Here is a 13,036-nt window from a genome sequence, read left to right as displayed (position 1 = left end):
TTTTTTTAGTTCAGTTTTGATCAAATGCATTTGAGTGAAGCTATTGAGTTGTTTGTTTGTTTGTTTGTTTTTTTCAGGGCTGGACAGTAAGTTTATACACACCCACATCAGGTCTAGGAGTCACAGTGGGCTCCAACTCATTTACAAGCATTTCATCACAGCACCTGCTTGGGGGCCCGCAGACGCAACCAGGCTGTCCCCGTACAGGTCCTCACATCGCAGTAATGCTTTATTAAAGGGAAGATTAATATGCAGCTTTTGGGGAGGGGGAATTTTTACAAGTATCAAAAGGAGCTCAGGGAAAGAATCCGAGCTCTGAGATCAGTGTACAGAAGATAATAGAAGCCGTGGGCATAGAGGGGGGTGCCGCGGGGGAGGGAGTGGAGGGAGAAGAGGATGCCTTGAGAAATGCCAGCATTTAGTGGACCGTGTTGGAGGAGCCAGAGGAGTGACAGCACTTCCACTTCTCTCATTCCACATCTAGGAAGAAAGTGAAACAACACAGTGGTCCTAGAAGTGGTAACTGATGATCTGAAACCCATTCAGTGTAAACTTCTTAGTCTTTTGTACACTGTGACTCCAACTGACTTCTCTCCATCACTCGCTTCTCTGCGCACACCCTCTGCTCTTGCCAAACTCGGCTCTCTACTGAACTTGCCCTGAGAGTTTCCCACCCCTATGCCTTCGCCCAAGCTCTGGAATATCTTTCCCCCACAGAAAATGCTTTAAGATGAAGGAGGGTGCAACATAAACTTCTGGCATGCAGCTAAAGCAGTGCTTAGAAGGATTTTTAGCAGCAAGTGCCCATGTTAAAAAAAGAGGAAAGATCTGAAATCTACAACCTTCTTAGAACGCTCTCCTTCCTCCTCCCAAGCTCTTCTGCATACGACGCGCACCATGATCTATTTGAAGTGATCGTGTCACCACCTGTAGTGACATTAGTTAATTTTTGGCTGTCCAGCACCGGAACACCCTTCCCATGTTGGAGAATTCCCCTCTTTCCGACTCCTGATTGGATACAGAGCCTACCTCCTGCATTGTTTGTGGCCACACATAGACTCTTGTTTCCTTAATTTGTCCTTTGGCTCCTGTCGGACCAGCCTAGTTTGGGAGCCTCAGACAAGCCCTGTTCCTTCTTCCTTTGCAGGAAGGAAGTTGGTGACCTCCCCCTCAACTCTTCCCTGTTTTCTTCTTCCGTTTTTCCTTCAGGGCTCAGCCTCAGGGAAGTCTTCCAGGACTTCATGACTTCACAGGCTAAGGCAGGTTTCTTTGTTATACGCTGTTACAGAATGTGGTGCTTCCTCTGGGAATCACCCACCCCTTGTGCTGGTTACTGCCCATCAATTACTGGGTGCTTCCATGGGGTCAGGCACTGAAGGATCAGACTAGGGCCTTTAAGGATCCTACAGTCCCCCTGGGGACCATAGGTGACACTGTGGGGTACGTGCTGGAAAGGCCCTTGAGTGGACAGCAGCGAAGTGCTCCTGGGGCAGTAGGCACTGGGGTAGGGGAGGACAAGGAACTGATGCTGCCGGAATGCAGCCAAGCTTCATGGAGGGGCAGAGCCACCTGGGCCAGGTCCCGAAGGAGTCCACCAGGAGCAGGACGCTGGGAAGTCCTTCCAGGCAGAAGGAACATTTATGCTCAAAGCCACAAAGTGAAAAGCACATGGTGGACCAGTGAGATGCAGGGTGCCTTGGTATCACTTGAACAGAAGGCAAGGAAAGAAAGAGAGAAAGAGGAAGAATGCCAGACACAAGCCTGGAAATATGGCTCGGGTCTGATTCAGAAGAGCCCCAGATGCCATACTGACCAGGAGGAGCTTAGATTTGGTTGCTTAGGCCACAAGAATTGTTTTAAGCAGAGGAATTGTTTGAGATACCTAATTCTGGCTATAGTATGAAGGATAGATTGAGGATTGAGTGACATGCAGATCCATGTGGAGGCCATGTCTTTATAGCGAGAGAGAGAGAGAGAGAGAGAGAGAGAGAGAGAGGGAGAGAGAGAGAGAGACTCAATACATGGTTGTGAGTGAATCAATGAAGAAGCAACCATAAAGCAGGAGCGTCTGTGATAAGTGCCATATGAGACGCTCTGCATGCCATGGGAAGCCGTGCAGCGCGGGGGAGATCTGGAAGAGAAAATCAAGGATAGGTGAGCTTAGACGTGTTCTGAAGTAAAAGCGATGCGGTTAAGTAATGAACTGCATTAGTTGTTGAAAGGAATGACTAATTAAGGGCTAGGTTTGGCTGATGGTGACAAATGGACTTGAAACGGAGAGCCCAGACAGCAATCCAGAGCCAGTACAGCGCTCACATATGGTCCCTTCTATCCTGTTACTCAACATTCTCAACGCATGGCTTCATGACGTGGTCCCAGATGGGTGCTCCAGCACCAGCATCACACCCTCCTTGTAGGCAGTGGACTATGGGGAAAGGGACACAGGCAGGGCACACCAGTGACGTGTAAGAACTTACTTTCTCGAAGTGTTTTCCCTTCCAAGACATTAGTAGATATTTAGTCATATCTAATTGATGGGAGTTTGGCAAGTGTCTTTGTTCTGGACAGCTAAGATCTGGAAGCTCTATGGCTGAGCAGTAAGAGGCACCAAGAATGAGTCTCATATCCATTGGGTGGCTCTGGCTGAAGAAAGAAGGAGGAGTTTTAAGGAGGTTTATAGGAAGCCACAGAGTAGAGATGAGTAAGTTTTGTTTTGAACATGTCTATTTTGGGCAGCCTATGGAACACAAAGTGGAGAAAACCAGTAGATATTTGAAAACATATATAGAAATGGGTCATTTCCTCTACTTACACCATGTTCCTTGAGGGTGGAGATTCTTACTATTACACGTCCATCACGCCTTACAGATGTTCAGAATGGATAAGGATTGCAGGGAAGTTAAGAAGGTGAAAACAACAATAACAACAACAACTAAGGGCTAATTTTTTTTTTCTTTAAGTACACATGGAGAGACTAGATATAGAACCCAGCTGGTGTCAGCACTGGAAAGAACTTTCTCAGGTAACTTTGGACAGGAAGGCACCCTAGTATACACCTCATTCAGAATCTACTGTGAACACACACCCATGTTAAGTACAGAGCAGAGGAAAGCTGCTTCTAAAATGGGGTGTTACATTCCAGGTGACTTTGGTGCGGGCGATGAGGGAAGAGGGGAGATCTTGGAGATCCAAGTGTGTGTGGTGGGGGATGCGGCTACTGAAAGTCACCAGCAGGCAGTGTCACAGCTCTGCTGGCCACAGATCTCCCCACTTCCTGGCTGAGGGGCACTGCTGCACCTGTTTTTTTTTTTTTTTTTTTTTTAGATTTTATTTATTTATTCTTGAGAAACACACAGAGAGGCAGAGACATAGGCAGAGAGGGAAGCAGGCTCCATGCAGAGAGCCAGAAGCGGGACTCGATCCCAGGACCCCGGGATCAGGACCTGAGCCAAGGCAGATGCTCAACCACTGAGCCACCCAGGCGTCCCAGCTGCACCTGCTGGAAGTTGAGGGGAACTTGGCATTCTCTGAGTGTTTTCCAGGGCTGTGAGAGACGTGGCCAAGGATCTAGACGATTTAATCCAGTTTTGCCAAAGGGGGTTTACAGTGAGCAATTAAGGCACAGTTAAAGAATTAATCACTAATGAGTCATTAACTCTGCCCACTATTGTACAGTTAACAAGCTGAGGCCAGATTATTGGAGCCGGTTCCCAATTAAGGGGCCGGCATTGGCCGCAAAGCACACCATCCGCCTCTTGGAGGGTGGGGGCGCCAGTGGGGCGCTGCGGGGCCGCCTCTTTCCCAGGCGAGTTAGGACGCGGGTGGAGCCCGAGGCGGTGCGGAGCTCGGGCTGGTGCAGAGCTCGGGCTGGCCGCGCAGAGAGGAAGTGCCGGTTTTTTCACTAATTTTATCTGCCCGGGAAATCTTTTCCTCCTGGAGGCCTGAATTCTATGGGTGCAGTAAGGTTCTAGGAGCACTTGGCCGGAGGCGGAGAAGGGCCTGCGGCGAGGCTGCGGGGCGCGGCGGGGGCGGGAGGGTGGCGGGAGCCGGGACGCACGACTACCGACGTTAAGCCCCGAGGTCCCCACCCGACACCCCCGCGGGGCTGACGCGGAGTCCTGGGCGTCCCCGCTTCCAGAATCCCGCAGCAACGACCTTCAATTCACCGATGAACTTGGCTGAGAGAGGGGAGGATTGGGATCCCCCGCCTCCGCTCTTCGGATTCTGGATTAGCTGGAGGTGGGAGTGGGGGTCGGGCAGGGACTGTCTCCCCTGGTTTGACAGCTCCCATCTCCTAAACAAGGGGCTCTGTTTAAATACACGCGGGCCACCCCAGGCCGTTGCTGGCCAAAGCCTGCTCCTCCCATCCTCCCGGTGTCGCCCATTCCAGCCCCATCACCCTCCCGGGCAGCAGGGGTGGGAGCTCAGACCCGCCAGGCCCAGAGCTGGGTTTCGAAAGCCAGACGGCCCATCCGGATGCACGGCCTGGGCGGGCCTGAGGCCGCAGCGCGGGCCCCAGGACACGGAGCCAGGAGGCCCCGGAGGTCGGAGCGGTCCCTGGACCCCGTGGCTCCCGGAGACCCGAGAGGCGGAGCCCTGAGTCCCCCCGCGTCCCTGCGGGAGAGAAACAGCCCCACCGCCGATCCGGAGCCACGGCGCGCACTGTGATCACGACACCCCCGTGGGCAAGAAGAGACTCCTTCAAAATGAGGAAAACGCGAAAACGGAAACAGCTCCCCCCAACGCGGGGGCTGCGGCCCGGGGGGCTCGGCCCCGCGCGCCCGGACCTGGGGATGCGCCAGTGGAGTGCGCGCCGCACCTGCCGCGGGGCGCCCCGGCCGCCCGGCCCGCGCCTGGCTCCGCCCCCTCCCGGAGTGGCCCAATCCGAGGCGGCCTTTCCCGCCCTGGAGCCCCGCCCCGCCCTGGAGCCCCGCCCCTCGGCCCTGGAGCCCCGCCCCGCGCGGCTCCCCGGCTGGTACCCAGGAGCCGGACGGACGGAGCCATCCAGCCCCAGGCTCACCCGCTTTCCTCCCGCCGCAGGTCGGACGGAGCACGTGTCCTCCGCTGGGGAGGAGGCTCCCTAGGCCTCCCTCCTGACTGACTGACTGAATCCGGTCAACCCGAATCGGTGCCTGCCTCGAGACCCAGGTCGCTGTGCTTGGGCCTCGGTGTCTTTCCTCCCCAACCCTGTTGAACCACTCCCAACTGGTCCTTTCTCCCCTTCGGTGCACCCCGGGAGGGTCGCCTGAGCCAAGGACTGGAGAACTAAGTGATGCAGGCTTACTGGGGAGACCTGTCCACCCCCCTCCACTCCCGGAGTCGCTGGAAGACTCGTGGCCGCCCCATGTCATAGCCAGCACAATCTAGTTTCTCGGAAGCTGCGACTCCACCTTGGCCGGCGCCTCTGCAAAGTGCTTTCTGTAGCCGTGAGCTTGAGCAGCATCCTACCCCCCCCCCCCCCCCCCCCCCCCCCCCCCCCGCCCCGCCGCGTTTCAGGGTCCTCTGGGGCTGTAATGCTCTGCTGCGCGGCCTTCTCACCTCCAGCCGGAGTTTCGTCCTGACTTCTGGCCTCTCCTGCGTTTCTACTCCTGGAGCTCTTAGAGCTGCTCTTTTAGGCAGCCCCTAGGAGTGGGGGGAGAGGGGCGCTGGGGCTGGTGGAAGCCCAGGAAACACTGCTGCCATCCATCCCTCGGGATCTTAATTCCCATTCCCAATGTGGCATAATGAGTTATCCCTCAGAGTTGAAATAGGAGCATTTATTCAGCAAGTGTTTCCTGAACACGGCGCTATGCTTGCGAACTGACCAGAGCTTCTGGCTACTCCAGCTCCAACGCTTGCAAAAGGTGTTATTTGAGGCAACCTCCCTGTACCTCAGTGTCCCCATTTGTAAAATGAGGCTAATCGTATTTTCCTGGCATGGTCCTTGTGAGGCTTAAATGAATCAGCAGGTGTAAACTGCTTGGAAGAGTGCCGGCACATAATAAACTCAAAGATCATTAGCCGTTAGTATTTTGATCATTTTTCAAGTATTTGTCCCTGAAATTCAGGTATGACCCACCCTGCTGGTTTCTAAGGAGATGGTTTAGAATATTCATTCTCAGACTAAGTAGTAAGAGAGGAGAAAGAAGGGATGAAAAGCTGCAGATGATAAAGAATACAAAGAAAAATGGCATAACGAGGCAAAATGAGTAGTCATGGAAATGATCTAAAGGAAGCAAAGAAGATGCTGACGGTGGGATGGGCAAGTCAGAGGTGCCCAGGACTGTGGGAAGGAGAAGGAAGGCAGAGCAAGTACTCACCAGTGAAGTTGGAAGTTCTCGGAATAAATCCCAGTAAAGGGAGGGCATTAAAGGATGAAACGATGGATGAAAGGGGATAGTGCAAACTGAAAGAAGTTTACTTACACATCCACCCTGTTTGCCTATTTTCCCCCACGCCACCGGCTAGTATCACTTGGCCAATCCATCCATTTCCCAACCAACGTCCTTGTGAGGGAAAGTGACAGTATCACTTCCTACCTCTTGAGGGAAATAACAGATCCAGGAAACCCTTACTGGCCAGCCTGCTACATACAAGGCGCCACGTGAGGGTCTAGGGGCACACACCCCTGGTCATGCTATAGCATCTCGAGGCCCTGATGGCAAGGCTTGAATCCTGTGATGACACTTCCTCTACCCCCAGCCTCGGGATACTCCTCCTTGGCCCAGGTAGGTTTCAGGAACCCAAGAGCAGGTGGACTGGAATACCGTGGGATCGGAGAGGCGGGATCACAATCTGCGTTGCCTCGCGTGGCGTCCTTGGGTTCGTTTAGATAAGGAAAGGGGGCTGGAGCGGCCCACTAACGTGCTGCGGCACGGCGAGCCGCAGTGGGTGGATGATGCTAAGGCGCGGGCCGCGTCTTTCCCGGCGCACTCTAAGCCACGAGGCCAGAGAACGTGCGCGGCGGGAACCCGGGTTACATCCAGGACCCGCCGCAGAGACCGCGCTGCCCAGGGTGGGACGCCCCGAGAGCCGGCGGGGGACCTCCGGGCTCCCTCCCGCCCCAGAGCCCGCGCCAAAGAGCAGCGGAAACTGCCCACCACGCGCCGCAAGCACGGGTCCCCCGGGGGCGCGGCGCAGACAGCTCCAGGACACGGCCCCAGGGCGCAGCAGCAAACCTGGCCGGCACTGAACGGAACCGCGGGGCTGGGGGGTCAGCGGCGAGCTGCGGGGAAGAGAGAGAGGCTCGGGGACCAGAAGAGGAACAGTCGCCCTGCCCGTGTCCTCGGAGGACTAAGTCATCAGTCCTGGGTAGCAGGGGCTGGCACCCAGCCCGCGCCCTGGACGGTGATCCGGGGGGCCCTGGGGCAGCGGCGGGCTGCAGACGGGGAGGAGGAGCCACAGCTCTTCCCCGGGGCAAGGGGGTGCCGACGCTTCCTATTGGGGTCAATCCTTCCAGGGAGCGGCCGCAAGCTTGACTAGCGGGGTGCAGAGGGCCCGGGAACGCGCAGGCCGCTGAGCCTGGAGCTTGGGGCCCCCGGAGCCCCGCACGGTCGCCGCTCGGGCACGCGCCAGGGGAGGGCGCGCGGGTGGAGTCTCCGCGGCAGGAGCATCCGCAGGGGGGGCCCGGCTCCTGCACGACCCTCGGCTTTCCCTGACGCGCCCCGGGCGTCGCCGCAGCCCCTCCCGGACCCCCATCCGCACACGGGCCAGCGCAGTCCGGGGCGCCCTTCACCGGAGTCAAACCAGAACAAGGCAATGTTTAATTCTCCTCCCCAGGGCTTCAAACTACGCATACACAGTGCCTCGAACTCTATTCCTCGGCTCCCCCCTCCTCCCAGCGTCGTTTTCCGGGGTCGGGCGCTTTAGGTCCCCGGAAGCCCGAGGGCCCGGGCCGCTCGCCCCACCCCCCCGCAGCAGGGCCGGGGGCCGCGGGGACGGAGGGGTGGCCGGAGGGTCTCCGCACGGCTGGTGCTGCCCGGCGAGCCAGCTGCAGCTCAGACGGCTCGGGAGGGCGGCCGCGGGGGAGCCGGAGGCGGGAAGGGCCGGCCGCCCGGTCCCGTCGGGTCCCCGGAGCCCCCTAGAGGGCCTGCCACGGCTTCCCGATGGCCTGGATGTGCTCCTTGGCCTTCAGGCGCAGGGCCGCGATGCTGCTGTTGCGCGGGTCCGCCTCGTCCAGCGGGAACTTGTCCCCGAAGCCGGGCGCGCACGGGTAGGCGGGCGGCGGCGGCGGCGGCGGCGCGAGGGGCTGCAGGCCGGGGCCCAGCGGCGGAGAGTTCAGGAAGGGCGGCGGCGGCGGCGTGTAGCTGGCGGGCAGGCTCTGCGCCGGCGGCCCGAAGCCCGGCAGGCTCTGCAGCGCCGTGGCGCCCCCGCCCGGCAGCGGCGCCCCGAGCCACGACTCGAGCGGCAGCGCGCCCCCCGCCGGCCCGCCGCCGCCGCCGCCGCCGCCGCCCGGGCCCGCCCCGAGGGGCGCCAGAGCGGCCGACGGCGGGGAGCGGCTGAACGAGAGCAGCGGCGAGTCCTGCAGCTTCATGGACGACACCTCCAGCTTCTCCTGCCGCCGCCACTTGGCCCGGCGGTTCTGGAACCACACCTGCGGAGGGCAGCAAGGCGGCCGTCGGGCTGCGGCCGAGCTCGGGGCGCACCCCGCCCTGCTCCCGGGCAGCCCGGCCGGGCCGCGGCGACTCCCCGCCCCCCCGCCCCCACGCTCCCCTTCCCTTTCCACCCCGTTTCCACCTTTTTGCCCCTTGCCTCCTCTCGTTTCCTCGGAGTCGCTTTCTCCCATCTTCTTCGTCCCCCCCCCCCGCCCCGCCCCTGCACACCTCACCCGCAGCTGCGGCTGTTCTCTATTTCCGACTCCTGGCACCCAGCGGGCGCTCCGAAAACAAACAAATGAATAAATGAAATTTAAAAATGAAGCTAACTTTGGGAATCGACCCAGCATTTTGGAAAGCAGGTCTCACCAAATTTCGGGGACCTGCTGGTTGGGCTCCGGCACTTCGGGTTAGACTTTGTTTCCTCCCTGTGTGGCTCAGCTCGCGCTCGCTGTGATTTTGGCTCAGACTTTCTGTGCTTTACCTGTTTTTGTCTCCATGATAAACATAGACATAGGTATAGACAAATACTCTAAGAACCCTGACTGACAGCACTGCATGTTAACATACAGCGATTCCAGGAATTACTGGGTTTGAGAACTAGTAGGACAAAAAAAAGTGGGTTTATTTTATTCCAAGCTTATTTGAGCTGCTGCTTTCATAAGATCTTCCTTCTTCTTTTATTAATATCCCTTTGGTATTTCCTTTTTTTAAAAAAAAGTGATTTTTAAAAAAAATTTATTCATGAGAGACACAGAGAGAGGCAGAGACATAGACGGAGAAGCAGGCTCCCTGCAGGGAGCCCAATTGGGGGCTCCATCCGGGACCCAGGGATTGCACCCTGAGCTGAAGGCAGAGGCTCAACCGCTGAGCCAACCAGATATCCTCCCCCCCTTTTTAAAGTCCTTTAGTATTTCTGATATTTCTTATAAATGGTTCTCAGTGAGTAGAGGAGTTCAAGTTTATTATATTTACGTTGAGTTTTTTTGGAGTCAATTTTGACATTAAGATGAGTTCAATGAGTTCAAGTTTTTCTTTTTTCTTTTCTTTACACATAGAAAGTCTGCACCGAGAGTGAAGTCTGGTCTCTTAATGATGAAAACGTCCATTACTGATTTGGTAAAAGCACAAGAAAAAAAGGTGTGATTAAGGTGGTGACCAAGTTATCACCCTTGGAAACAGAACCGGTCTAGTTTAGCAGAGAATCTAAAAGAACTTTGACCAAACTGGTGGCTTCAGTGTTAGACTAATGGAAGGAAATAGGGGAGTAGCTGAGACCTTAGGAGGGAGAAGGCAGTTTTGAGTGGGGGTGGGGGGGCGGTGGGGACGGACCTCCCAGCGCCTGGGCAGAGCAGGGCAAGTGTATGTAAGGCTAGGATTTGGGGGAAACAGAGAACAAAAAAGTGAATACCCTACTCCTTTGCCACAAAGGATTCATCCCCATAGCCGAGACCCCAATTTTCCCCAGAAACATTAGATATCTGCCGATAATAGAGAAAAGAGAAATATTAGCTTGGAAAAGGCTCCCATGCCACTGCTTCCTCCAATTCCCTGCATGCCCCATCCGGCCCCCAAAATATTGGCCAGAGTCTTCCACCCAGTATTCAAAGTCAGAGAGTTAAAGACTGGGATAGTCCGCTCTTAAGGGCTGTACTGCTGCCCTCTACACAGTTGGAGGTCCACAGTAGACCCCTCCACCCCGTCTGATTACATCATAGCCATGTGTTAAGAACCCGCCATATGCTGGGCACTGTGCTGGCCCTGTGGTCACAGAGAAGTCACATACACTGTTCTCAAGAAGCTGACAACGTAGAGGAGGAGCCAAAATCCCTGAACAAATAAAGAGGGAGGAAGGAACATAGGACGGAGGTGGTATCAAGTGTGAGGGCAGCCCCTGCCCTGGCAGTGCCTGTATTCTGTAGGGGCACCGGGAGGCTTTGTCTCTCCTCTCCCTTCATCTTTCACTGGTGTTCTTTTCTTACCCCGTACTCCATCCTCTCCCCTTGAAAAGCAGGTACTAAAATGTCCGCACCTTCAATGCAACCATTGCAGTTCTACTGCCCCAAAGTCAGAGAAATTGAACTGTCCTTGCAAATTAATCCTGAGTTACATTATGGAACTATATGTTAAAACTACGACATTTACTCATTACTTTAAACCCCTTATTACTTTAATAAGCAGAAGAGACAAAAGGCAAAAGCTTGTCTCCCCTTTTACCTTTAAGGTAAGGCTAAAAAGTCCCCAAACATCTGAATATATTCACTTCCTGGAAATATAATTCATTAGACACGCACAAAAATCCCATCTTCGTTCCACCGCCTTTCAGATGCAATGAAATTTGTTCCCAATGACTCCCTTTCAGGCCTCTGTAAACTCTCCTAATTTGGAAATCCTCCCAGATTTTTCACAGATGACTAGCAAATATTTAAGGCTTTCAAATATTTTAATGATCAGGGATTAAAGATAATTCAGCTTTAATTAAAGCGAAAACCCCTTTACAGAAGAAAAAAAAAAAAGAAGAAGAAGAAAAAGAAAGAACGAAAAGAAGAGAAAAGGCCTCTCTGCAGCAGCGGGAAGTTTGGTTGGATGTGCACCAAAGAAGCAAAAGTCAATTTCTTAAACAAATCCACCAAAATTTGCAACTGCAGGCGCCAGGACCCTTGCAAGAAGACTGGGTTTTCGTTTCTCGACAGGGTGGGCGCAGTTAGCGACTAGGGTGGCATTTGGGGCCCCAATCCCGGAGACCGCCTACATCCCGTCCGGATCCTGGCTGCGTCTAACGAGCTGTCGCTCTTCATCTTTCCAGCCATTTCTAAGTCCCCTCTTTAGTTAAGAAAAAGGAGACCCCCTTTCTGTTCCAAAGGGGGCATTGGGACAGAATGTCCAAGAGGGCTGTGCTGGGGCGCGCGCAAGGTGGGTGACGCTCCTCCGCGGCTCTGGGCGAGCCGGGTCGAGGCAGACGGATGGGTGGGAAGGGTGCCACGGTACACGCGTGGACGCCCGGGGACCCAGGGGAGCACTGGCTGCAGCGCGGGCCTCGGGCCCTCCCGGGGACCCATGTGGGCGCTTTACCTGGACCCGGACTTCGGGTAGGTTGACCTTGCCGGCCAGCTCCTCGCGGCTGTACACGTCGGGGTAGTGAGACTTCTCGAACGCGCGTTCCAGCTCGTGCAGCTGGTACGTGGTGAAGGTCGTGCGGTTCCGCCGGTGCTTCTTCTTGGGCTGCTCCTCCTCCGACAGCTTCGCGTCGCCGGTGGCGGGCCCGACCGGCAGCCCGGGGCTCGGCCGTGCCTCGCCGGGCTCCTTGGGGCAATAGGGCCGAGGGGCTGGGACGAAGGGGCCCCAGGCGGTCAGAGTCACTCCGGAGCATTCCTGGGCCCACTGCGCCCGTCGTGCGCGCCGGCAGCGGGACACGCGCTCCTCCCGGGGGCCGGGCCAGGAGGTCGGGGCAAGGCCGTGCGGGGCCCCCAAGACTTCTCCCACCGCAAACTGCACCCTAACCCCGACTCCGCGTCCAAACCCCTTCCTGGAAGGTAAGGCAGGGGCTTATTCCCCCTGCGGAGCTCCCAAGGCTGGGCGCCCCTCGGGGCCCCGCAGCCGCCAGGGATGCGCACTCACCTTCGTACTCCGGGGCCGGCGCCGGGGCCGGCTGCGGGGAGGGCTCGCCGCTGCCCCCGGGCGCCTTGGGGCAGGCGGCCCGCGCGCCCGGCCTCCTCTCCCGCTCCTTCGCGCCCCGGGCGCCCGGCTCCGGCGAGAAGGAGCCGAGGAGCCCGTCGTCCTTGGTAAATCCCAGGATAGCCTCGATGCTGTGCAGCCGCGAGGTGCTCCCTCCCGGGCTGCGGAGCAGGTGGCCGGCCAGCGAGAAGCTGCCGTCGGCCATGGCGGGGGCGCAGCCCGGCAGGTGCATGGGGAGCGCCGGCCGGCGGGAGGGCGCGGCCCGCTCCGGGACCCAGAGAAGAGCCGGCGCGGCCCGGGTCCCGCCGCCCCACCCGCGGGGGCCCGACCCCGGGTCAAGCTTCGCGGGGGCGCGGGCCGGGGCTGCGCGCACCGGGAGGCGGAGGCGGGGGCGGAGGCGGAGGCGGGGGCGGGGGCGGAGGCGGAGGCGGGCGAGCGCGCGGGCCGCGGCGGCCTGCGCCTGCGGAGCCTGGAGGGGGGACTCGGGGCAGCCGGGGCGCGGGGGGCTAAAGGCGGCGAGCCCGCGAGCCCCGGCTCCTCCCCTCGGCCGGGCCCAGCCCCTTCCCGCGGCCCCTCCCCCGGCTGCGGGGCGGGTCTTTCCGTCCCAGCCTCGGGGGCCCGGTCCGCCCCGAACTTCCCACCTTCCGCCTCCCGATCCGCTCCTAGCGCGTCCGGGGAGAGCGGCGGGGGGGTCCGGCCGGCCCGGGACCGGCTCCGGGCCCGCGTCCTCCGTCCGGCCTCGGGGGCCCACGCCCTCGGTCTCACCCCCGCCCCGGGACCCCTGGGCT

At 58.0% G+C, this 13,036-nt stretch overlaps 1 protein-coding gene across 1 annotated transcript; it reads right to left on the bottom strand.

The window, feature by feature from the left end:
* Positions 1-8,059: 8,059 nt before the first annotated feature.
* Positions 8,060-12,480, bottom strand: RAX (retina and anterior neural fold homeobox). The gene is made up of 3 exons (XM_038525571.1): positions 12,192-12,480; positions 11,646-11,899; positions 8,060-8,572 (listed from the first exon to the last, which is right to left on the bottom strand). The coding sequence occupies exons 1-3, from the start codon at positions 12,478-12,480 to the stop codon at positions 8,060-8,062; spliced, it is 1,056 nt and encodes a 351-aa protein (XP_038381499.1).
* Positions 12,481-13,036: the final 556 nt, after the last annotated feature.

Source organism: Canis lupus, chromosome 1, assembly GCF_011100685.1.
Source record: "Canis lupus familiaris isolate Mischka breed German Shepherd chromosome 1, alternate assembly UU_Cfam_GSD_1.0, whole genome shotgun sequence".
Taxonomy (NCBI): Eukaryota; Metazoa; Chordata; class Mammalia; order Carnivora; family Canidae; genus Canis; species Canis lupus.
The sequence above is the reverse complement of the archived record's forward strand: the minus strand, read 5'-3'. Positions and strand labels throughout refer to the sequence as shown.

Excerpts from the sequence above, each read along its gene's own strand:
- RAX (XM_038525571.1), bottom strand. The coding sequence starts at position 12,480 with ATGCACCTGCCGGGCTGCGCCCCCGCCATGGCCGACGGCAGCTTCTCG. Across the intron at positions 11,900-12,191 it reads GCCGGCCCCGGAGTACGAAG|CCCCTCGGCCCTATTGCCCC; the intron begins GTGAGTGCGCAT and ends CCTTCGTCCCAG. Across the intron at positions 8,573-11,645 it reads TACCCGAAGTCCGGGTCCAG|GTGTGGTTCCAGAACCGCCG; the intron begins GTAAAGCGCCCA and ends TGCCCTCCGCAG.